At 44.0% G+C, this 25,409-nt stretch overlaps 3 protein-coding genes across 11 annotated transcripts in view; all 3 read right to left on the bottom strand.

The window, feature by feature from the left end:
* COL23A1 (collagen type XXIII alpha 1 chain) overlaps positions 1–2,705 on the bottom strand; it is a 155,332-nt gene extending 152,627 nt beyond the window's left edge. For all 3 annotated transcript variants that reach the window (XM_032447386.1, XM_032447385.1, XM_032447384.1), the window contains exon 1: positions 2,335–2,705. In XM_032447386.1, the coding sequence (XP_032303277.1) occupies positions 2,335–2,544 (210 nt within the window). In that variant the 5' untranslated portion in view covers positions 2,545–2,705. The remainder of the gene's footprint in view (positions 1–2,334) is intronic.
* A 1,296-nt stretch (positions 2,706–4,001) lies between these two features.
* Positions 4,002–12,633, bottom strand: CLK4 (CDC like kinase 4). 4 transcript variants are annotated; one of them, XM_015875618.2, is made up of 14 exons: positions 12,493–12,595; positions 10,826–10,885; positions 10,042–10,199; positions 8,790–9,015; positions 7,500–7,590; positions 7,017–7,083; positions 5,972–6,088; positions 5,717–5,883; positions 5,520–5,614; positions 5,225–5,354; positions 4,839–4,921; positions 4,564–4,643; positions 4,264–4,351; positions 4,002–4,154 (listed from the first exon to the last, which is right to left on the bottom strand). In XM_015875618.2, the coding sequence occupies exons 2-14, from the start codon at positions 10,877–10,879 to the stop codon at positions 4,017–4,019; spliced, it is 1,494 nt and encodes a 497-aa protein (XP_015731104.1). In that variant the 5' UTR covers positions 10,880–10,885; positions 12,493–12,595; the 3' UTR covers positions 4,002–4,016. The 4 variants fall into 4 exon arrangements, with proteins under 4 accessions (XP_015731104.1, XP_015731108.1, XP_015731105.1 ...); XM_015875622.2 differs by lacking the exon at positions 7,500–7,590 and having other exon boundaries at positions 12,493–12,567; XM_015875619.2 differs by lacking the exons at positions 7,500–7,590; positions 8,790–9,015 and having other exon boundaries at positions 12,493–12,633.
* A 2,155-nt stretch (positions 12,634–14,788) lies between these two features.
* Positions 14,789–25,409, bottom strand: part of RASGEF1C (RasGEF domain family member 1C) — a 68,246-nt gene continuing 57,625 nt past the window's right edge. For all 4 annotated transcript variants that reach the window (XM_015875614.2, XM_015875615.2, XM_032447387.1 and 1 more), the window contains exons 12-14: positions 24,323–24,446; positions 22,437–22,509; positions 14,789–22,029 (exon numbers count right to left, since the gene is read on the bottom strand). In XM_015875614.2, the coding sequence (XP_015731100.1) occupies positions 22,005–22,029; positions 22,437–22,509; positions 24,323–24,446 (222 nt within the window). In that variant the 3' untranslated portion in view covers positions 14,789–22,004. The remainder of the gene's footprint in view (positions 22,030–22,436; positions 22,510–24,322; positions 24,447–25,409) is intronic.

The following is a 25,409-nucleotide window of genomic DNA, read 5'->3' on the forward strand; positions in this document are numbered from 1 at the left end:
AGCATTTACCAGGAAAAAAACAGCGATCTGGTAAATGGAGCCCATGCTCTGACACATACAAGAGAGAAAACTCATGTTCTTACTGAGTTTGGGGTGCTCAGGCTTGACTTTTATGCAGCTGATGACCAAGTCCGTATTCAAATATCTGATGACTGCAGACTACTGAGGAATTCAGCTATATGAGAGCTAGGTTCTGGTCCTTTGTTCTGCAGATTGCTTTCTCTGTTGCTGAAATGCTATGCACCCTTTTCAAGCTTGGATGTGATGCATAGAGATCCTGAAAGCACCCACGTGGTTTCACAGAACCTGACAGAGAAGCCGTGCTAAGGAAGCATGACAGCAGCACACACGCTTTGCTTGAGAGAAAGCAGCAAATAAGTGATCTGAAGGGACCTCGGTGACACCCACTTAGAATCTAACAGAGCATCACTGGAATTTTATCTGTTTTCAATTACTTGGATGGCGAAGGTGCTCGAGGAAAAGAGAAGCAGCTCTGCCATTCTTTCATTCTGGAGGCACCGCTGGGAACACCAGGGGAGAGCCTGCCCTGTCCTGGATGCTGGAAGGAGTCCTCTGTTCTCCCATTGAATTGTTCTCGTCATGAAGCTGATTAATCCGGACACTCTCTGCCTACTGCAGACAATGAATCCTTTGTGAACAAAACGGTCTGGCTTTGTTTACAACAACTGGACACTCCTCTCATCCCCACGTTAACTTTTTCACTCCAGCACAAATGTGACGCGCTCCGAATTCAGGCTGTCGCTGTGGATGTGGTGGAGATGCCACCACACTCAGACAGCACTGCTGGGAAGGGTTCAGAGGCATCAACCCAGGACTCTGCAGGGCTGAAGGAAAACAAGAGGGAAAGCAAAGGTCCTGCAACCCCAGAGCAGCCATCTCTGTGCCATTAGATGGATACCCATTGCAGGGCTAGAAGTTTGACTGCAGTTGTCCAAATTGGCTTCCATTCCCTAAACTACACACTCACCCCTCCTTCATTACTTCCTATCCTCTCTTACTTGCCAAACATTTAAACGACACTCAAAGCAATGCAAACCAGCACGTTTGCGTTGAGCCTGCAGCTCTTTGTGTGCAGCTCTTCCATACATTGCACCCGCAGACCCCAGGAGCAGCGCAGGCTGTAACGCTGTGTTACAAAGTACGAGGGGGTCGCGCACACAAGAGCATATGGAGCTTTGGTTTCACTTCTGAAATACTGTGGTAAACTTCAAAGAAGGACCAGAACAGAGTTTAACAAAAAAACTGACCCCAGGCATCGGCTGATGTTTGTGGCCATGGAAATATTCCCTCTCTCCCCAGAAACTCCCAAGCACAGAAGGACAAACGCTGCCCAGTGAGACCTTATGTAACGAAGAGGAATGTGACCGCGATACAGATGTGTTCTGGACCTTTATCATAAATGAATAAGCTCGTTTACAATGGGGATTCATAGCTATTGCGATGGCTACCACGCATTCCTTCAATCTGTTACCCATTTCGGTACTGACAAAAGTTTGGTCATACTGAACGTTTCAACAAGCTCGCTCTTGTATTAGAAGCCCAATTATGTGGTTTTGCTTTATTTTCCCCTGTACAATCTCCACTCGAGCGCTCCCAGTACAAAACAAGCTTTCCACACTTAACTAAATCTCAGCAAGAGGCTGCACATGATCTTAGGCAGTGCCACAGAAACCATTCCCATTGCTAAGCACATTTATTGGCGTAATTGGAACAGAACCACGGCCACGGCCGGTTCCTGCCTGCAGAAAAGACGTTAACTAGATGCTGTGATGACGCCCCACAAGCAGCCCCCTGTTCTGCCATTCAGAGCTTCCACGCACACGCGTTTTTTTGCATCTCTCATGATCGAGACCCGTCACGGACACGCGGGGATGTCCCAGCGGTGCCCCCAGGCTCAGCTTCACCCGGAGCTTCGCTTACATAGAGGGACCCCGGGCGGAGAACCGCTCGTTAATGGGCGGAACGTGTCAGCGCACAAAGCTTTAGCGGGGCCGTTTCGGACCTCTCGGCTCCGGGCGGTGTGGACGCAGCCGGGCGCTGCTCCGCCGCTCAGTTCAGCACCGCAACACGCGGAGCCGCGGGTCCCGACCGGGAATTTCTGACGGGGGAATTACAGTGCCCGGAGATCAACGGCACTTCGGTGCTCGGCTTAACTTCGGGAATAGAACGAGGGGGAAAGCGGCGGGGTGTCGCGGGTTAAAGCTCTCCAAAGTGCAACGAAAAGGGGGAGAAATAAGTTCGGCGAGAGCGAAAAAGCCGCCGGGGAGGGCGGCGTCCGCCGTGGAGCCCCGCGCTGAGCCCCGCCGCACTCACCTCGCGCAGGAGCTGCTCCACGCGGGGCTGCAGCGCGTCCAGCAGCGGCCCGGGGCCGGCGGCACCGCGCTCCTCCAGGGCGGCCAGGCGGCCCTGCAGCTCGGCGGTCTTAGCGCCCAGCAGCAGACACACGGCCACGGCGGTGAGCGACAGGAGCAGGCACAGCGCGGAGGTGGCGGTGCCCGCCGAGCCGCTGCCGCCCGCGCTCATCGCGCCGCGATCGGACCCGCTCGGCTGCCGGCCGCCTCCCGTCGGCGGCTCATCCAGCGCCCGCCCCGCCGCCGAAATGGGGCCGGCAGCTGCGGAGCGGCCGCTCTCCTCCGCTCTCGCCCCGCCGGCCCGGGTCTTAAACGGAGGAAGCGGGGGGTGGTGGCTCTCCCCTCCCCGCGTCGGGGACGGAGGGGGGGGGGGGATGCTCCGAGAGCGGCCCGCCGCCCCCCGGGGGGAATTACGCGGAGCAGATCCCACCCCCGCCGCCCTGCCCTGCCCTGCCCTGCCCTGCCCTGCCCGCCGCCGGCCCCCCGCGGGGAGCGCTCCCAGCCCGGGCCGGGCGGTGCGGGGCGCTGGGAGCTGGGCGCTGCTCTCGGCCGGGCCGCCCCGCTCCGCTCCCAGCCGCTCCGCACGCGGGGGATGGCGCCCTCCAGCGGAGCAACACGAGGCGGCACCGAGACGGGCCGAGAGCTGAGCGCGGGGAGATGCTGCCTCCTGAGCTTGTTTTATTTAGCGGGGAGCCTTTAAATAAGAGCAGCCCTGCTCCTATACAAACACCGAACACCTCCAGACTTGGCCAGACGTCCCCTTTCTCTGTTACACATTGCGTCACACCAACTCTTGACTCATCCCTAAAACATCATCAGATAACACACGGCCAGACCCAGCTCACACTCCTCAAATTAGCAAAAGCTACAAGTGCTGCTTAAGCACGAGTACACAGCCTTTCACTTTCTGATATTTATAGTTAGCTTTTATAGATAGAGCAGCATGTATATTTTTCTTCCTCATCTGCCTTTGATTTGCATTACTTATGCTCATACACTCAGCCAAGCGCCTGCTTGGCACCTGAGGGCTGTGGGACAGCAAGCAGCTGGGGGGATTCACACACAGCCCTCGGTCCCACCGCACTCACTGCTGGCTGCGATGAAACCACTCTGATCCATCCCACAAAGTCAAAACAGACCAAGAAACAGCTCTTATACATGGAATGGGGCTAAAACGACCTAAGAACATAAAGCAGGACTGTGTTCAGGAGTTACAACCATGGACACGTCCTCACCCTTCATCTATGGCAGGCTGAGCAGATAGAGCTCCACACAAATACGTCTTTGCAGACTTCAGGACCATCTTGTAACCATTGTGAGAAGGGCCTAAAGATGCCACAATGCGTTCAGGGCCTACAGACAGCTCAGCCATAAAATGAGCTGCATAAACAGCTGCACCTGGGTGAAGTTTCAAAGAGAAAACAGCTTTCAAAAATGAAAATCACTTTTATTTTTCACTTTGATGTCCATAATCAAGACTACAACTGCTCAACAAGAGAAACGTGACAGCTTACAAAACAGAAGTATTTACAGACTTAACTGTACAAAATAACTTAAAAGTTTACAAAAGTTTCATGCAACCTTTGTTGACTGACACAGTCTAGGAAATCTCCTTGGAGAAGCATAGAAGACCTTTGAATTGCTTTATTTTTTTAGTGGGTCAAAGAAAGGATGCTGCAGGGCTTCATCGAGGGTGATTCTCTTGGCTGGATCGTACTCCAGCATCCTGCGAACAAGGTCAAACAGGCTCTGGTGATCCGTGTCCTGGCAATGCATGAATTCCTAGAAAACAAACAACAAATGGTTTAAAAGCTCTGTCACGTTTGTGGATCCAACAGAACAGCACCACGGTTTTATGCTGACACGGGATAATCCAAACCTGCTCTCCTACCTTTAAAGGCTTGCAGCGCCGCCTGACGTACCGGCCTGCAGAGCTGTGCTCATCCCAGTCCAACTGGTTCTGGTGGAAATAGTGCTTCCTGCGGGACGAGGACAACATGCTGTCACTGTCAGCACTGTCCTCAACCACCTGCACTCAGCTACAGCTGACACAATCTCTCACAACAGACTAGCAGCTAACAAGCCTGCGAGTCTTACCTTACCTTCCAGAAGCTCACAATTAGAATGGAACCTTTAAAGTTTCTTTTACAATAGGAGCATATTAGGCAACTTACTCCTGCCATGTGCTTACCTGGATTTCTTGATCATATGAGCTGGCAGAGGCCCCAGGATTCTTTCCATCATTGCCAAGTGTTCTTTACTATCATGTGTCTGTGTTAAAAGAAAAGCAATGTTTGCCAAAGTATCACTGCAGCATCTTTAGATTCCAATTGTTTCGCACGACCTTATCTCTGTAACACTCAACTCCTGTAAGGCCATGCCTTTCAAACTGAAAGTACATGGCATTACAAGATCTAAGTCAGGAATCTGTAACAATGTTCCACTTAACTAAAGTTACGTACATACCTGAAACACTGTAAATCCCAGGTAATACTCAATTAGAATACAGCCAATACTCCAAACATCACAGGGTTGCGACCATCCCAGTGCTGCAAAACACACAAAGTTTGTTTCACTTATTAATATATTTTTAACATCTACATTCTACAAAGAATACAGCCAATTTTTGTGCACCAGCTGACCCCTGGCCTTCCCCACTCACACCCTGCTTGGTAGGGGGAGGGAGGGATGCGTCTCAAGACATTTTCCTTCTACTTTAGACTTTCAAGAAGTCACCATCTGTCAGAGATGGCTGAGCTGGGAGAACCATGAGCTGCTCCTCCAGTTTATTAAGTAACAACATCTGGACCAACTGCAGTTATCTGTCAGGGAGTCTGAAAGCTTCCACTGACCTAAGATGACCTCAGGAGCCCTGTAATGTCTCGTGGACACCAACGTGCTGTGATGTTCATCATCGAAAGTTGCGCTTCCAAAATCAACCACCTTTATGTCTGTGTTCTTTAAGGTGCGTTCATCTCGCTTCTGCAGGAGAATCCAAGTGCTATCAGTTAGTAATTTTATAAGCATGCTCAGACAAAAGACCTTACACTATCATTGTAAACCACCTTCAGAATCCCAGTTAACCTAATTGTGCTAAAAAGGAAACTTGAGACGAAGACAAAACTGAGAGAAAAAGCACAAACTCACCATTTTTGCGTTGTACTTCACTATGTAATCAGACTCCACAAACAGAATATTTTCAGGCTTTAAATCTGTATGAGTTAATTTATTATGATGTAAAACTGTAAGAAACAAAGGAAAAACATCCCATAAGTAACAGATTAATTTACCAAAACAAAGAGAGAACACAAACATATTTGGTAACAGGAATCAGGTTCACTTACAGTTTATAGACTGGCAGATTTGATAAGCCATATTTCTAATGTCATTAATATGAAATGGCAGAAAGCTGTTTTCCTTAATGAAATCATAGGTGCTAAGTCCAAGCAGCTCAAAAACAATGCAAACATGGCCGTGATGATCAAACCATTCCAGCATTTGGACACAGCGGCTTAAAAATAAAGAGAAATCAGAATATGAACACAGCAATTCATTCCTTTTGGGGGGTTCTTAGCACTCTTCTCTATGTCCATACTTACAAAGTGCTGCTGGGATCCATGGTGTTCAAGTGTTCCAACACCTGTATTTCTGAGCGGGCTGCCTCTCGGTATCTACCAACATTTTTCACTATTTTAACTGCTACATGCATTCCTCTCCTTCAAAATAAAGAGAAATGTCACAAACAAGACTGGTGATTAAATATCTACATATCAAGGCAGTCTGATTTTAAGCAAATGAACACAAAAATCAAAGGTCACAGATGATTACAAGCTGGATTCGGGGCAATGTGACTGAAGCAAATTCTAAAGGAAAGCCATACGTATTACCTTTTGGGGTCTGTATTTAAAATTGATCTGGTTAAGCTCTCATACCCACAGCATACAGTAACTACTTCCCAGCCTTACACAGCTGATTTACTCTGAATGAACATCAGGAACACACCCAGAAGATGACACCAAAACTTGCAGAGATCTCTTCTGAGAAAACAACTACAAGAATCTGTCAATTTTTTGGCGGCTTCTATAACTCGTTGCACTCTTTCTCAATGCTCCCAATGGCATCATCACAGTCATTCATTTTATTAAGTCTGTATCCTGAGTGTTTTGTGCTTGTACAAGCAGATCTGCTCCCAGTAGCACATCGAAATGCTAAAGATATTACTCTGAGGAACACAGCTACACTAAGTCCACTCTGTCCTATTCTCTCACTGATCATTTGAAACCATCTCTGTACTTAGGAATACTTTCTGCCTTCACAAAATGATCTCAGGCTCCAGTAATTAGTGATTTGTACTACTGCACTCAGTCTGTAAAGAAATATACAAACACAGAAGAAGGATTATTTTTGAAATAGATCCTCTCTGGGCAGATGTTTCTCAAGAAGAACATGGCAAAAGAAGCTCACTGTTAAGGACAGATTCTCAAAATCTAAGAAAAAAAGGAAGCGAAAGTATTTCTTTATACACCATCTTACATAAAGTCAATACCATGCAAGGGCCATCACAGAGCAAAATGAGAAACAAAAAGCTTTAATTTCCGAGCTGAGCAGCACCCTGTAGCACGAGGGGCACTTGCTGACACTTACATATCATGATCTATGCACTCCACCACTTTCCCAAAAGCGCCTTCTCCTAAAGTCGCAACAATTTCATCTAAAAAGAACAAACCAAAGTTAGAATTACGTAACTACTACAGTAAGAACGAACATTACTAATGTAGATTTTAAAATGTGCCATTACAAATAGCATAATTACTTTAAATCTCAGCAACAGAACGTGTTATTTTATTGGACAGGCGTCATGAAAACAGTTAGCCAAAAAAAAACAACACCCTATCTCTGGCTCTAATCTCACAACTCAAGTTCATTTACTACTTGCAACTTTTTGAATACAGTACTTAAACTCTACAGAAAAGAAGATATGCAAAAAAACAAAAGCACAAAAGAAAAAAACAAACAGAACAAAAAGAGCAATGAAGATTTCCTCAGCCCCCCTCCTCTGACATACTATGCTAAACAGACTTTTTGCTGAAAAGTTTTTAAAAAAAAGTGTTGAAAAATGTTCTATACATCTTGCTCTTAGAACGTCTCCACTTTCACAGATCAGGTGACCCTCCTCATCATCCTCTACACTCCTGGATCTTTTCCTTCGGTGACTCTTCTGGAAACGGCACCAAGATCGTCCACAGCCAATCAATATATCCGAGTCAATTCAGGGCAGAATAGGCAATTCATTCAGCGGGGAGATATTCAGCATTCAGTAACGCACCAGGCCACGAACAGTTGGCAGGAGCAATTTCAAATTCAGTCCCCAGAAATTCACAGGGCACAGTTTATGTTACAGAAGAAAAACATGGCAAGGAACAGATTTTCAGATAAATACTTAAAGTGATAAGGCAACAGAAAAAAACAACACAATTTCGACTCTCAAACAGTGGCTTAATTGAAAACAGATTAAGTACGCAACATCACTATTACTAATAATTTTCTATCATACAGCAAAAAGCAATATTTGTTTAAATAGCTAAACTTACAGTCAGATGAAATGTCTTTATTTTTAAAGCGTATAAATCTTCTCATCTAAATATTAAAGACTATCAAGTAATTTTACTTCCCTTGTGGATAAAGAGTGAAGAAAAATTACTTTCAAGCTATCAGTCTGCATGGCATAATCTAGTACAATCTGCTCTTTCTATAGCAGAAAGATGGCATAAAATACTCGGAGCTATGATTTACCAGCAGGCACTGAGCCTGTCATGGGAAATTCACAGTGTGCCGCCTTCTATGAAGGCAAGTAGCAGGTTTATTATATCTTCAGTGAGACATTAGCTGCCATTGGCCAGGCACACAACTTAGTAAAGTTTCCTGAGATAAGGCGCAGAATCGTGCAGCTTCTTCTCATCAATTTACCAGACATGCATGTTTCATACTCCCAATCAGGTTTACTTTTAAAAGGCATTTTATTTCAATTACTTGTAATAATAAGCTGGATGGCATCTCACAGTCTGCCTAAAAACCAGACAGTTCACTATGCTGCAAGACTAAAGGGTTGACTGCACTGTACGACAGTATAGTTACATGCCTTCATTTTCAAGGTAACATTTCTCAAGATAATCCCAGTGCTGTGGCTACCTGGTACCTTCATACCCAGTGTGCAGCTACTGCTGGCCCCCCCAACATCCCCATCCAAAACTCACATCTAACAACATACTCATATCCTTGCAAATGGATTCAGCTACAAATCCTTCAGTAATAAAATAGCTCCCCAAAGTACTGTGATCAGGAATTGAAGTTCTAGCAGTCATTTAAGAAGTCTATTGCCACTAATTCATTAATAATAAAGTTAAAAATTACTCATACCGAATGTGATTGGTGACTGGAGCAATGATGCCTCTTATGCTTCCTTTTATGACTACTTTTCCTGCTCCGACCAGAGGATTTGCTATAGTGATGATGGTGACTCTTTTCATAGTCTCTGTGATAATGCCTGTGGTCATATACTTCACAGAAGTCATTTCTGTACTCCTCAACATATCTCCGGTCATGATGGTCTCTTTCATTTATGGCTCTATCGTCCAAATAATGACTGAAAATATATTTTAAGTGAATGTTCTCCACTTCAAAAACTTGCGGTTCCAACAAGATAAGTGATTGAACTGAGTTACACAGTATCTTTCTTTACAAAGAACTTTTCTAATTAACTCCCTCCTCAAAAGAAGTGGAGCTTTTCACGTTACTTTATTAGGAACTAACGACATTGTCAGTCTCAAATACACAGTAGCCATCCACATGAACAGTAAATACATCATCAGTCGACAGTTTGCATAGAAAGAAAGAAATTTGGCCTCAAAAAGGAGAGACACTTTCTGAAATGCACCAAACAACTCAAGTTACAATCTCCAAAGTCACAGGATAAAATCCTCGTGCTGAAACAATAACCCCCTTCTGCTCTTTCAGAGCGCCAAGTATTGAAAAGGAAAAACAGAACCTGGAGATAAGCAGCATTGTTCCTTAGTGCTCTACCTTCTACACTGAATACTTAAGTAAGTATCTGGATCAAGAATCTTCTGCCCAGAAAAAAACCAAAAGCCAAACAGCCTTAAAGCCGCAGAGGCAAGGAGCCCCACGCTGCTGCACACATTCACCTGCCAGCATTTCACAAGTATGACTGTGAGCTCTTAAGGAATTCCATGGGATCTTCTCAAAGGAAAAACAGAAAAAACAATCCTTCCAGGGAAAACCATGTGGGAGAAAAAGCAAATCACCTCCATGTTAATAAGCGAAACCTAACTCATACTTACCATTCACAAAACAAACCACCTCTTCCCCTCCTTTTGTTCACATTAAAAGTAAACCAACAGACACACTTTTCACTTGAAACTTAATACTGCATGTTTAACTGGCAATAGTGAACCAAACAAGTAACACTCACTGCTTTTATTAAAGAACTCCCATTAAATTATTCAAATACTGTGTACAAACTCTTAAGCTTGTCTTGAGTTGAACCTTAAGGAACTACCAGCTCTGCACATCTAGAAACTCTTATTCTGAACACATATTTATCCTAGATACAATAAGAAACATTAGCACTACTCAATTCAGAGTCTTATACCTTTCTGAAACATGATTTGGTTTATAGTGCTTGCTCTCCTGTCCACTGCTGTGGGACCGTTTCCTGCGTTTCCGGCTGCTGCTGTGCTTCCTCTGATCCCAGCTCCTCCTGTCATCCCACTCGGGGCAGTGGCTTTGCTTTGAGTGACGCATCTGCTCCTGAAAAACACACCAAAAACAAACAAAAAACACAAACCAAACGAACAACACACAACAGAAACACACAGAAGATAAAAGTGTTACAATGATATTTGGAGCTGGGAGCCCATTCCTGCAGTTTGATCAAACAATGGAACTGGAAAACCAATTCCTGAGTTCTTCCTCAGCTTCTCCCTCAAGTTATTTAGGTGAGCAGACATCGTTTTCCCATCCTTACACTGTTACGAAACACAAATCAAGGCGAAATGGGCCAACTCATCTTTGCTTAATAGCTTCAAACATGTTATTAGAGCGTGTTTAAAATAAACTCTCAAGTGACTAAAGAGAATCATTTCCTTCAAGAGACTCCTCCTGGAGAGACCTTCACCTTCAAATACTCTGACAAACTGCACATTTAGCTCTTCGTACCACTGACTGCTACATAAGTCACTACATGAAAGCCATGTATGTCCAGCTGGACTCAAACACATCCCACAAACCTCTGTACAAATCACTGTTGTTATTTTTAAGTGTCAATAAATTAACCTAACTGAGGTACCGTGAGCCAAGCCATGGTTTTTAACCCTGCCAGCACTCAAAGTGCAGGTGCTCCACAATACAGCTGACTTGCCAAAGACAAAACCCACCAACTTCCGCTCCTGGACGTTATATGCAGGAATTCGGTGTTCAAACAGGTACATGCACAACTGAAAAAGAAAGCAAAGCACAGCTGTAGAATTAAGAGTCCATCAGATCATACACATTTCATCTCCTTTAGCAAAAATAAGCTCATATAGTTTGTTCTTCAGAATACAATGAAAGAAGTATTTCCACAGTACTGAGTGACAGCAAACATAGTTTAGAAATAACCATAACATTAAAAAATAAAGGCATTTCACTGTGCAAACTGTCATTAGCAAAACTGGTTGCCTCTACACCAACTGGAGGCAGGAAGAAGGGAATTTATAGAAGCTCTACATGGCAACCTGCTGCTGCAAAAGAAGTCTGCTAAGGCATTAACATATCTGACAGGCTGCCAGTTAAAAAAAATCACTTGTTTTATGGTAATGTTTAAAATACTGCAAAAATAAGTGACTGAACCATCTGAATCAGATTGGGGTCTCCTAAAAATCTGAGGTAGTAAGAAACAAACGTATTAATCTACCAATAAATATACCTGAAGGGTCAAGACAGAAGTAAGATTTGTCAGTGCTTTTGTTTCTTATTTTCTTACCCAACTCTACAGCCATTTTTCTCTATGTATAATCTATACAGCTCGAACTGTGAGGCACCCTCAGGTTGCAATTCCTCTGTTTTTGAGGTGGGAAGCATTCTGCTCTCCCAACTGACTCTCTCACAGGTGAGCTGAATACAGGGTTTTCCTCCCTCCCATTTGTCAGCCTGCAGTAAGGCTCTATAAAAGGGCCAAATATGAAATAAAATGCCCACAAAAGAGCCCCGCAGAGAGAGAATGGGCACTTCCCACAGAAACCTCGAGAAAAGGCTTTGCTGAGGACAAACTGCTGATTAACTCCGGTCCACAGAGTCAATGAAGACAGAAACTGCGTGTTCTGTCCTGAAGGGAACCGAGTAAATGCTAATGAGTACATAACGAGCAAGTAATAGTTGGATACTGCTGGGGACCCGTGCAAGGCCCAATCCATCTCACTGCCGGATCCACCTTAAGGTGGTTTTTTTGGGTTGGTTTTTTTTGCGCTATTATGGACTCTCTAAATTTACGCCCCGAAGCCCTTATGTAACACCGACAGCTGACACGAACATACGCGTTCCTATACAGCGCGAGGCCTCAACGCATCCCACGGGCCGCCCTCAGCCCCGTTCCGCCGCTCGTGGCCGTGCAGGCCTCACCCGGCAGCACAGCGCACACAGCGCACACAGCACTACATCACCGTCCTCCCCCCACCTCCAACTTGGCACGGACTCACACCGGGAGGTCACGGCCCCGTTCCTCCAGGACGGACGGCCGAAGTCCGCCCAGCCGAGCTCCGGGCCCCACAGGCGGCCCCCACCCCGCAGCCAAGCGGGGAGAACGAGCTCGGCTCCGCCGCCCTCCGTGCTCCAAAGGCCGAGAGCCGATTCCCCCGCTCCGCAATATATAAAGCCCCACAGTTGAGCTGTTGGGCCCCTCACACCGCACCGCCCCCCCTCACGCTGCTCCCCACACACACCCCCGGCCCTGCGGCGGTGCAGCCTCCCCACCGAACCCCCTCAGCCTCCCTAGAAACAGAAAAGAGAGGGGAAAAAAATAAAGAAAAAGCAGAACCCGAAGAAAGGGGCCGCCCCCGTCACTTACAACTGAGAAAAAAAAGCCGAGCGAGCCTCGCGTCCGCCCTGAGCGCAACCAACAAAATGGCGGCGGCGGCCAAAGGCAGAACTGCTCCTCCACCGCGGAAGCGCTGCGTGCTGACGTCACACGCACAGCACAGCGGAGGGCGGGGCGCCTTGTTGTGCCCGCCGCCAATTTACCTCAGAACCGGGCTGAGATATAGACAGAGCTCTATTAACAGGAACAAAAAGATATAGAACGTATCAAAACCAACTTAAAGCAATTCCAAATTCCAAAACCTTAAAGCAGGAGGAATTTCATCATCTTGGTAGCAAGAAGGGTCTTCAGACTGAAAAAAAGAGGGCAGAAATAAGTGTTATTCTGTGTGAAAATGCAGCAGGTGGAAGCTAGTAATATTTGCTGTTTTCCATAAGAGGAATAAATCAGTCAGAAGTGAGGAACTAGTTCGCTGTTCATTTGCAGTAGTTTTGGAGAATATATATAGATGTCATACTTGCTGTTATGGATATCAGACACACGTAATGTAAGTGAATGACATCTCGCCTTGAAGTAAAAGCTTTACAACAGGCTTTACAGAATCAGCCTGTATGCAAAAAGCAGGCTGCCAAATGTGGCTGTCTTGGTGCCGCACAGAGCACAGTGTGTTCAGAGATGCCTCTGTATGCATTGCAAAGGAATGCCATATTGAGAGCAGTTCTTTTTCCTTCCTGTTCAGGAGGTGGCAGTGGAGACCAGGCAGATGAGAGACATCAGGGTGCTGGAATTCAGGTGGTGGAGGAGGATAAAAGCAGAAGTTCCCTGGCCAGGATCAAGTGATGTAGTGCAAAGAGAGTGACAGCACGTCTAGAAATGGCCGTTCCTAAAATACCAGTGATCTAACAATGAAAAAGCAAATTAGAGGAACTAAATCATGATGAAAATGGGAGGGAAACTCTTTCGAGTGCATTTCAAGCTCCTTCTGTTGCCAATTCATGTGGCATTTCCTTTAGTTTATTTGAGATATATCCTTGTTTAATTAGCTCGTACAACACCAAATGTGTGCACAACTTGAGAGAGTAACACACAATGGAACCACACTTTACTTTGTTCTGTTCAACAGCAGACATGACTGCAGTGTAATTACCCCGGTGGAACCCATCTGTGCGTGCCTGAAAAGCTACATTCACAACATCGCCCTCAAAATGCAATCTGGTATTGGTTCCTTTCTCAAGAACCTTCCAGCAATAGGTGATCCATCCTCACAGATGCCATTCAGGAGATGTAAATCTCATTTAGTTGTCTCATTGTTTGGTTACATCCATACACTGTGTGAGTCTGCAAAGGGCAATCAGAATGCTGTGCCCTCGGTGACTGGCAGACAAGCCAAGATGTTTGCTCTCCTATGTGTACTCTGGTTTTAACTTCTGGGGTCAACCCTGGGCTGAACTGACCCAATCTGTTCCCTTTTATTGCAAGGCTCACAGGCGCTGCTGAAACTTCAGCTTCTCTCTCTTTCTGCTTATGGCCTAATTGAGCCTTCTGAGGACTGAAAGGCTTTAACCTGATAAAGGTTCGGGGGTTGACACTGGGAAGCCTGAATAAGCTCCAGCTTGGAGGAAGCCCAGCCAGAGTTAGTTGCACTTGGCAAGAGCTGTGCCACTGTGAGAGCACTGGGCTGAGCAAGGGGTGCACCCTTCATTTCTGCAGGCTTTGCAGTCAGTGTTGCTGCTTACACAGCCAGACAGAACCAAAAGCAACCCACAGGAGCAGTGTAATGCTTTGTCAAGGAAACTCCACCGCTAAACCTCTTTCTTTAAAACAATGTTAAGCTCCTTGAAGCATGGATGTGTCTTACTGTACATACTGAAATGGGTCCTCAGTAGAAGCTCTCCAACTACTGCAATACCAATAATGAAAAGAACATGTTTAAACATCAGTTGTAACACAGAGCTTTATAGGAACAGGCTGAAAACGTTCAGGCCAGGCTACAATGATCATTGTGGTATTTTGAGCCCTCGACTCCTATTTGGAAAAACACATTATAGTGGGAAACAATAGAACTTGTCTCTTTTCCTTGCAGTGTACAGCACAATGCAGTCTTCCAAGTGTCTGAGTATGAAGAGAGAAGCAGTGCAGTAGAAGCAAGGAACAGCAGACAGCACAGGTACTTTCACACCTATCTGTATATTCATGAGCTGCAGCGTTGAGTCAGGAGTATCTTTATGTTTTTTGGTGTTTCAGAGCAGCCCTGTTTCTTTTCAGCTCGTTCTGTAGCTCAGAGGCGTTGAAAACTCTACTTGAAATAAAACTGGGAAACAAAATACATACAGCTGGGCCAGTTGTTTTTATTCTTCTTATTCGACACTCACATTACAAAATTTAGAAACCAGAGACAGTTCAGGCAAACTGTTAAAACACAGTATAAATTAGGGGGGTTTTAATATATAAATTCTATACACAGGTAAGTTAGCTTGAACATGACTGACAAAAGGATTTCATAACAATCTTACCACAACTGTATAAAAAGGCATGGGAGTAGGATTGGCACTATCATCATGGACGCGGGTTAAGACATCTTCCACAACAGCTATAAAGCATAACAATGACCATGCTATTCTTGCAGTGTTTATGGGGGTACAGGATGCATTTTACCATTAACATTTTGCAATATCTATGTACAGTCACCAAATCATAACAGCCACTTTCAAGTAACCTTACTGTTCTCTGCCTGCGCAGCTGATAAAGTGTTGGTCATTGCTTTGAGGGCTTCCAATAAACCTACATGGTTTGTGTATTGTGGAGGGTAAAGGGAATTCAGTTCGGCCTGCAAATGAAATAGCTTAATTTAAAAAAAAAAAAACTATGGAAAAAACACAGCCCCTCGTTCCTATTCATCACGCAATCAGTACCTACCAGTCTTTTAATCCATAGTTCCTTTATATCCTAGCTTATTCTTCCTTAAAAACTAATTTATTTCCATATTTTTTTTCCCAAGCACAGTAGTAACAAGGAATTAGAATAGCTGGAATGTAAAAGTTGCAAACAATTTGGGGTCACTTTTTGAAAGCACGTGTTTTCCAGGTGACCGCAGACACATCTCTCACTTCCTCAGTCTGGCCATAAGGACAATTCTGCTTACTCGTTTTTAGGACTGTGAATGTATGTTTGGAGTAATGTGCTCTTAGGGTACAGGTTTAAGATAGCTGGTACTGACACATTTCACAGGGCTTGCTAAAAGTGGGGAAAAAAACAACCCCAAACAATCTGATTTGTAATTCCGTGATTCTGATTTCTCACCTTCACATACTGATGAAGACTTGCTAAAAGTGAAGAGCTCCAAAACCCAGAGGCTAATTTATTTCCCATCTGTGTCTCATACTGGCACTTTTATTTCATTTCACAGGCCGACTCCTAAGGGAAGTACTTGCCCGTTTGTCAGAATCCTACCTCAGAACACGTCTAATAGCTTGTATCTTTCACAAAGCTCTGAGAGTTTGGAGGATTTTACTGGAACAGTTCCTTCTTCAAGGTGAGGACATGCTATAAGCACTAATCCAGCTTGGGCTGTTATGAAAATACATCTCATGTCAGCTGTCTAGACTGTAGCCCCCATTTGCTGGACTCTGTGTACTCATATGCCAAACATCAGGAAACAATCACACACTTAGTTGTCCCCAAAAGATGGGGACTGTAAATGCTTAAATAATGAAAGCAATGATGCAATACTGACCAGTTACAGCTCACTGAGGAAGTTGCATTTCTCTAAAAGGTAGCTGGGTTCTGGGATTTTCTGGTCACAGTTCCATTAAATAGGCTGTGCACATTTCAGAATGAAGTTTACTGTACAGGTATTTAACTTACAAGACATGTGAGTTCTGAACTTGAAGCCTTCTGCTTTCAGGAAGGCCTGGGAGCAATGCTGCACTGCAGTTCTAGTCTGGGCTGGTACTTCTGGTGCCAGGAAGGAAGGGAGAAGGGACTCTTAAAGTGACAGCTCTGGTATGTGAGTGTGGAGCCCATGTATGGCAGAGAACCAGAAAAATATTCCCATGGCATTCTGCAAGAGCTGTTTATAGAGCAAAATTCTGTGGAGGGAAAGGCATCAAGGGGAGAGATGGCAGGTCAAGCCACTCTGAATGTACAGCATTACAGTCTGAGCTGGGCCACAGTGCAAGGCAAGGGATCTAGACAAGTTATCCATACTTAGCTTTAAATTGAGGTTATAGCCTGAGTTTCTGTGTCTTGCACCTCTGCAGAGGGTATGAAATGCCACCCGTACAAGCTATTAACTTCTAATATACATCTTGCATAGTATAAAAATGCAGAATGTGATGCCTCCTGTGCGCACTGACAGCGCAGCTGATATTTTTTGCATATCTGGAAATATGCAAAAAGAACTGTAAAAGAAATAAATACAAAACAGATCCGCCCCCAAATCTGTTCCACTGAAAAAAAAATGGTAACTTATTTGTTGCCACCCCTGCTCTGCTCAGGGACTACAGAGCAGCTCCTGGTGACTGCAGAGAAAGGGGCACTCCAAGGCAGTGTGCTTCCTTTCCAACATAACCAGTATTGATGTAAAGGTATTGCTACAGCTTGCTGCATGCATCACTGTGTGTCACTGTATTCCCTCCTGCCTTGGCCTGCCCAGCTGCCATTGACATTAATAGGAATAGCACTTGCACAGTTATCTTTTTCCACCCTGCTGCCATGCTGTGAAATACAAAAGTTAACAACCATAAAGGTGTTACTCATAATTCTGTAGTACTTATTTTACCTGCTGCTTGGATCTCAAAATCTCTGTCAATGACGGAACAAATTCTCCTCTGTTTCCAGTCCTCCAAAGGATCTTCACAAACCTCAGGGCTTGGACAGGAATTTGCATGACAGAACTTCTATCACTGCTGCACCCCCGTCAGTGTATGTGCTGTATGGATACCAGATATGTCAGTGCTGTTCCCCAGACACAGTTCAGTAATTCCCTGCACCAAATGCTGAGGTAATTTCACCTAATGGATAACAAAAGAGAAGAGAAAGCTTTTGGCTCACAGTTGAGCCTTTGAGAAAGGAGCAGGGAGCTCTGTCATGCTTCCTCACCTCTACCCAATCCTATTCTGCAGGTGTAACAATGGAAATACTCAGTTTACAATCAAAGGGGTTTTAATTTCTGATAAAATACACTCCTGAGACAGTAAGGCTGATTTCTACCGCTTTAAAAAGCAAAAAGGTTTCAAAGCCAGAAGGCCAAATTCTGCTCTCAGATGTGAATTAATTCTCTGGATCAAATTCAGTCCTTGAATTTGCTTCTGAAACTTCAGCAATGTCAGAGAAGACTTTGGCCAAGGCTGGATTTTCACCCTATTAAGTGCACCTGCCCATCTGAGAGTTACAACTGGCTCTAACAAAAGGCCAAGGACTATTTAAATTGCCAAAGGAATGTAATCTTCGTACGAATAACCTTGAGTAGTGCTACAGTTATAGTTGCAGAACTGCTCCAAAACCCATCAAAATCGACTGGAGTTTTTCCCTTGGTACATCACTGAGCTTGTGTTTGGTCTCTCCCATAACACAGTCATTATTGGGCTAGATACTGTTAACTGCATCACATTTTTAGACTGATTTGCATAACAGTATCTTTTCTACCAACACATTTTCTTTTTGATGATTCCAACTACACATTCAGTAACCTGAACGCTATTCTAAGCTGGATTTACCATTGTGCAAACCAGTGCTTGTGTGCTTTAAGAAAAGGTGCATAAACTATTGCAATAAAACATGACAAACTAACCAAGGTGTCAGTAATGGGCTGGCTTGATTTGGAAGTGGGTGATTATCTTACCAATACTGACCACATCATAACGTATTTCCAAGCTGAGGTAAAAAAAGGATTCTCATTTGAAGTGCCTTAGCAGCTGTGTCTGCAGCTTGTTGATCCCAGCACTGCTGAGATCACAGTTTGCTTCCAGACCTTCTCTACCTACATGGGGAGCTCCCACCAGCTGTACAGCAGAACTACCACCTGCCAAGCAGAGGGATAATGATGTGCTGTGCAAGTGCACCCTGGTGTGTGGGGTTCTTCTCCTTGAGACCCCACAAGTTTTCTACCTTCCAAATTCAGTCATGGCCAGGAGATCTATGTTTAAGTTATCTGTTTACCTTTATTGAGGTGATGTGATTGACACTGATGTGAAATGGAGGGCAAGACTATGATTAACTGTCTTTTGGAAGGCACCGAGCAAGTTCCTCTGCTGACTTCAGCACAAGCTGAAGGCACACAGCTTGTTCTTTGATGGGCTTTGGATCTTGCCCTATGTTGCAGAATGGCACTGTCAAAAAAACCAGGACTTGTACTGCTGCTTGGATTGCACAGGAGGAGCAGCAGAAGTGATTTATTAAATGTAGGCCTTTTAAAATATTGCTGTATAGGCAGAAGCAAAATTAATGCTTCTGAAAGACTGTGTCATCTCACTGGCTTAAGGTGTTAATGCACCCTGAGATGATCCTGAAAGTCCCACTAAGACCTCCAGCTCTAGATTTGCTGTTCCCTGTGCTGCATTAGCCCACGCAGTTATCAGGGAGGCAAATTCACCAAAAAACAGTGGTGGAAAGCCATGCCATAGCTGTAATTTGTCTTCATGTTAGTTTAATGACCACCTGCCTTACAGTTATATTGCAAGGTGCAAGCAGCATTTCTGGAGATCATATACTGCTCTGTGCACCGGCATCAATCTGCCATGCACTTCTATGAAGCATTAATTGCTTCAGTATCCACCGAGAGATGAGGATGTTCAGCACCTTTGGAAAAAAAAACCCTTTTAAATGTGGGATTATATAGAGGCTTGAAGATGATCTGGTGCTTCTGAAAGTCCTACTAAGCCCTTAATACCTCCCTAAATCTAACTACAATGCTTCCGTTTTAAGTGCCAGGGCTTGAAAATTCTGGACTGCGAATGTGAATTCATTTGCAGCGGTGATAAATGCTATGAGACCGAATTTTAACTCATACTTACAGAATTGCCTGAATTCATGGAAATTACCCAAGGATGTAAAATATCATGAGAAAGGAACATTTGATTCATCTTTGGGTGTTATCACCTTGGCTGCACCGGCCTCTAGTGACCATTGGAAAATGAGCATTTGCACTTTAAAAAGCAGTTTTAGGGGCCCACCTACCCACAGTGGGTCTCAGACAACTAAAAAACCCATCCTACCATGAAGTCGTGCTGTGTCTATTAAAAAGATGCAGACAAAACAAAACAACCCAAAGAAGACCATTTAGCAAACACATGTAAGCATTACCGTTGTTTATGGATACGTTTATGGTTATTGCTCTGGATTTGGTTGGAATAAAACAATTTTTTTAATGGCATCATTTTGGAAATGGTTCTGCTGGAAGCAATGGCTATGTGTGCATGTTTCCCTGTACAGCTCTCGGCTCATGTATGAACATTAACAGAGTATATCAACAGCATCACCGGGATAACTGCTCCCTGGCTGGAAGGACACCATCCCATCCTCACACTTAGTTCTTCCATACAGAGCCCGAATACAGACATGACATTTTTATGTTCTCCCTGCTTGAACTTGTGCGCTGGTAGGTAAATGGAGAGGAGAGTCAGTGCTCTGCATCATATCCCTGTGTATGCAAGTAGCTGCCCTGCTCACCTTGACGGCTCATCTCAACCAGCTGCAAGACTGGATGCCATGTGGCCACAATACAGATTGCACAGGTTTCCACAGATCAAAACCCAACCTAAGAACTGCACAGGAGATACCAAGCTTTAGCATATGACACAGAGCATGTCTCCGGCCACTGCTCTCAAGATCAGCTCAGCTGCCTGGGCTGCCCTCAAATACCACCTCACCAATGCCTCAGATTTCAACACCTCACTCAGGCATGGACAACCTTTGTGAGGCCTGGCAGTGGGCAGGAGCAGTTTCAGCTTTCTGTCTAAACGTGCAGACCAGTATAACCAGATTTTATGATTAACTTCAGTTTTCCAAACCATTTGGAATCACTCTAAATTGAAATAAAGCAGTTAATGATTTCAAAGAAAGTTTTATGCCCTGCTATTATAGGCAGAGCGGAACATCTGAAAGGTCAGCATCAAGTCAGTAATAAAGCAAAGTATCACATGGCATTTAGGTTTCAGCTAAGCTTTTTGAGGTTTTCAGGGGCTTGGGGGCAAGTGGGAACAGCCCTTCCACATACATACACTCCTTCCACACACAAACTGTTCTGGCTTTTCACTCTAACATCCTCATTATCATTATCACTTCTTATATATGTTAAAGTAGCACCACGATCACTGTACGAGTTTAAAAAGAAGACATCCCTGCTTGTTATTACCTATAAGGAAGTGGTAGACACTGTTTAGAACCTAAAAACTAAAGAGGAAGAAAGTGGTTATCTGCTAATGAATGACGGATTTTGTACTTGAGTGCATTAATTCTAGTCTGAAACCCTTCGTCTTTTTAAAGCAATTACCCTTTCTCTCACAGAGCGATTACTTCTTCCTTCCTATCCTCTTAGCATCACATTGCAAAATAAACAGTACTGTATAATACTGTATAATAATGCGGTATCCTTTAAGTGTGATAAAGCCCTCTAAAGGATGCACATCAGCAGGAACAAAATTAGGGAATAGGCTACACACATTAAATAGAGGTAAACTGAGTCCATCTCCTTCAGTTCAGCTTTAAATGTTGGGTGCAGGGGGTCCTTAAGGAATACCATATACACTCTACAACCTCCTCAGATCTGCCAGCATTCACAGTAAGAAAAACAACAGCAGTGGCAGGAATAGTAACTAAGCAATAGTCATACTTAGGATTGTTCTCTGTAAAAAGTCACGGGGTTTGCACAGCTCTCCCACGCTGACATGATCTGTGTGTGACATACATGGGAATCTATGAGCGAGTGATGTCCTCTTCATCCACTGGAAGCTTATACCAGTTGCAGTCAGTGCTTTGTTCAACAAGGCCGGGGGACTGCTAACGTTAGAGTAAGTTCTTCTTTCTTCATTCAGCAATTAACCAGATTGCTGCTGTGTCTGATTCAGTTTTATAATCCCCAGAGGGTTTGAGGAGCTGCTGTCTGAAGCACCTGCTTCTGAAATATTTATGCCTATTTTTTCTTTGCTTTTTTTACACTTTCCCATTCTCTCTTGCAGTACCGTGGTTCTCCATGCTCCTGATTTTCTTCTATTCTCCTTCAGAGGCAAAAGTTCCAGCGATCCTGACGCAGTTTGGGCACAGCCACAAATCAATGTTTGTCCTTACTCTCTGTCTCAGAGTTAAAAAAGCGTCCTTGTGCACAGTTCTGATTTCGGCGGATGAATCCAGTTCATCCATCACGTTAGGCAGCCAAAAAGAATAAAAAAGAAAAAGGAAAAGTAAAAGAAGAAGAAAAAAAAAAAAAGGCCAACAAAAAAACTCAAAAGAATTTGTCTAAATCCCAAACAGGCATCTTTGGAATCAGTAGTGCAAAATGTTTGCGGATTTCTTTTCCTTGACCTACTGCAGGAATCTCTTCATCTTCAAGTCTTACCTAAAATAGTGGATCTGTGAATTTAAAACACAATGAATAAGTGGTCATTATGAAGCGCGTTGTTTTTTGTTTCCTTTTGCTTTTACATCACTGCCTTCAGATTCTCATTTACACCAAACCACGTTACATCTCTTCTAAGAGACACAGACTGTAAGAGGATTCCATTAAACTCGGAGACCTCTACTGCATGGCTACAGCACTGCAGAAACACACAAGTGGAGAATGATGTCCTTTAAATGGTGGATAATCTCAGATTAAGATTAGCTTTTATCAGTGCAGCTCCAGTTCTGTAAATTAGTCATAAATGGAAAAGACCTCCATCAGAGGTCACCCTTCTAATGCCAGCACTTTACAGGCTCTGCCTATCAATGCAGCATTTTGGAAGAACTTTTAGAATTGAGTTGATAAAATGAATGGTTACCTTAAGGATTTCCATCTGTCTTTTTCTGTCTGGTTTTCTGGGCTTTCACTTTCATAAGAAGCCAGATATAAACCTGGAAAAGGTAAAAAAAAAGATGTGTTATTTCAACAGGAGTAGTAAATCCCTGTGTCTCTGTGTTCACGTAAACCCTATCCTGTAACACAAAATAAGGACAGCTTGTTATAAGTTTGTGGCTCAGCACACTGCTGGCAATCAGCAGGACGCTGCTGCTTAGCTCACATTTCTATCTTTGGAAATCTCTTAGGTTAGTTTTGATGGAACAGGAGCCCAGAGTTAAAATATGTTGGCATGACCTGCTTACAATAATGTCAAACAGTTAAATGACCTCCATTAAAAAATGATAGAGTTGATATTGTAGCAAGTAAACTTTTTACATTTAAGACTATTCCCATCGCTTAACAACACTTAATCTTCCTCAATCTCTTTAAGGCCTAAGGGGGGCATGGTATCTTAAATGAATACAAAACAGCCTCAAGATAAGAATGAGTTACAGAAACCAGAGACAGAACACAGCAGAAGCAAATAAACAGGTCTTCTATTCTGCAAAACTTTGCCACGAGGGTGAATTTTATGGTACCCACATGAACCTGGGCTGTACAGCTTCCTTTACACAAGCTGCTGGTACACTGATGTCTCACTGTTTAAAAAATACAATCAAATAAAGTGGGCTGTAACTTGCATGTTTGACTCGTTTGACCTCGTTTGACTGTTTAGTGATGCTTAATTCTTTAATACTGGAACCATCTCAGTATTGAAGTCTGTGCTATAATTCAAGCCCATTTTAATATGAAACTGTTGGGCACTGCTCCTACACACTGTGAAGGACCTACAGACATCTGTACATCACATACCAGTGCAGCATCTGTAATACATTCTCCTGACTTTTACTCAGGGTGATTCTGCTCACCACTACCCCCCTGGGTAGCAGGGGAGGCTTGCTCTGGTTTCTACAAAGTGTATGAACATGGCAGATGATATGAGAAAGAAAATACACCAACAATTTGTGGGTTGAGGTCACCCTTTCCTGGGTCACCAGCCTGAAATCTGCACTTTTAAACGCCAATTGTGACTTGACTTTCACTCCATGTCCCTTCACAGCCTAAATACAGAACAAATGCTTCCATGCTGTCTCCTTTCAATGCATATTACTTCAGTCACATTCATTATCCCATTTTGGCAGCTGTTTCTCTTAGTATTTAGGTAGGATCTTTGAGGCAGCATTTAGTGCTCCATAGTAGTCTATGAAAAGCTGCCTGGTGTGATTAACTTGGATCAGTATAGAAAACTGTCTAAAGAATCAAGGAAAAATAAACCCAACGCCTGTGCAGCCTATAGAAACATAGCTGTAGACTGTTTCTGTGCATGACAGCATACCAAGAAGCAGCCAACACGAAACAGTATGAAATGGCACAGCCCGTTATGCTGGAAAGCAGATTGAAAGGTCAGCTGAACAACTACAGCCTCAAGCTGTGTTCACTGCATAGGTGACAGTGTTGGTTTGCAAAAGAGATGAGTCCTGGCTCCATCAATCACTGCATGAATTTGGCTAAGGGATAGCTGACATTCAGAGCAGCCCACAACATGGTTCTGTGGCCTCGCTTCTTGATTGCAAAAAGAGGGTTACCACGACAACTTCCTAGAGAGCAGTGCCTTTCGGACAAGCTATGGAGTAGTGAAAAGTAATCAGCAGCTTCATGAGGTACAAGGCTTTATCTGCAAAAGCACGCTGACAGTCTGGGGATAATAAACAAGCTGTGTGACAGGAAAGCAAGGAAGGAAATGGAACTGGTCAGCGAGATGGGTCAAGATGTTAATTGGTAGTGATAAAGAGACATTTTCAGTGATTAGACATTGCACAGTCTTACCATCTTCAGTAAAAATGGGAGCAGTGTGCAGGTAGTGGATTATGTTAGCATCTTGTTCAAAGGGACATTCCACTTGCTTCCATGTTATAAATTCTCCCACTTGCTTAGCCAGTTCCAGGAATTTCTGTAAGCACAAACCCATTCCATTCAGTTACAGTTCAATTATCTCACTTAAACAACCACATCCAAGCAGCAGATCAGGATGTAGGGTCCTTGACCACGAGGACATTACAAGAAAGGAGTCCTGGATCTTTTAGATGGGTGGATTTTCACTGCTCGTTTGCTGGGAAAAGAAGGAGGAAAGGTATGCTCCATTCCTTCTTGCAAGTAGTCCCTGTATTTAAGTGAAATATCCATGAACAAAGCTATGGGTTATACTCAAGAACAGAGGGTGTAAACTTTGGAGGACTGGAATTAGGCATGCTACATAAGGTGGAATGACTCCAGCCCCTCACAGCTCTTTAGGCCTTCTAACAGTAAACACACATGGCAAAAAACGTTCTATATAACTTGAGGGGATGCCAGGCTCTACCTTACCTCACCATCTCACAGTGGCCCCAGCAGAAAGGCAAATGTAATGCAACTGACCAAAAGAATGCAGAAGAGATGATTTACAAATAGTCTGAGAACCAAAGAACTGTTTTCTCACTGATACGGGGCAGCTCTTTCAAAAGCACTTCATTTCTACCCCCATCAGAATGCAAGAATGCAGTGCATGGCACAATGTAAGAACGTGAGTGCCTGCACACAGCCACTAGCAACAAGCTGCACGAATGTAAAACCATCCTCCCCAGCACAGAGCTGCATCTACTAAGGATACAAAGCCACCCAGTGCCAGGGCTGTGGGATCCTTCTGTGTAAAACTTAGAGCAAGAGATGATACACTCCAATCCTTACACCAACAGCATAACAGACTCTGCACTGCCTGTAATTCTGCTTCTGTATTCCAGTCTTCATCTACTGACTGCCATCAATTTATGTATTTATTTGCCATGTCTTTTTATTTTTTAAAAAATGAATTTAATCAGAATTACAGGATGACAAAGCATTTTACACTGCTTTGTCTACAACTGCAAGGAAAACACCT

The sequence above is a fragment of the Coturnix japonica genome, chromosome 13 (genome assembly GCF_001577835.2).
Source record: "Coturnix japonica isolate 7356 chromosome 13, Coturnix japonica 2.1, whole genome shotgun sequence".
NCBI classification, from domain to species: domain Eukaryota; kingdom Metazoa; phylum Chordata; class Aves; order Galliformes; family Phasianidae; genus Coturnix; species Coturnix japonica.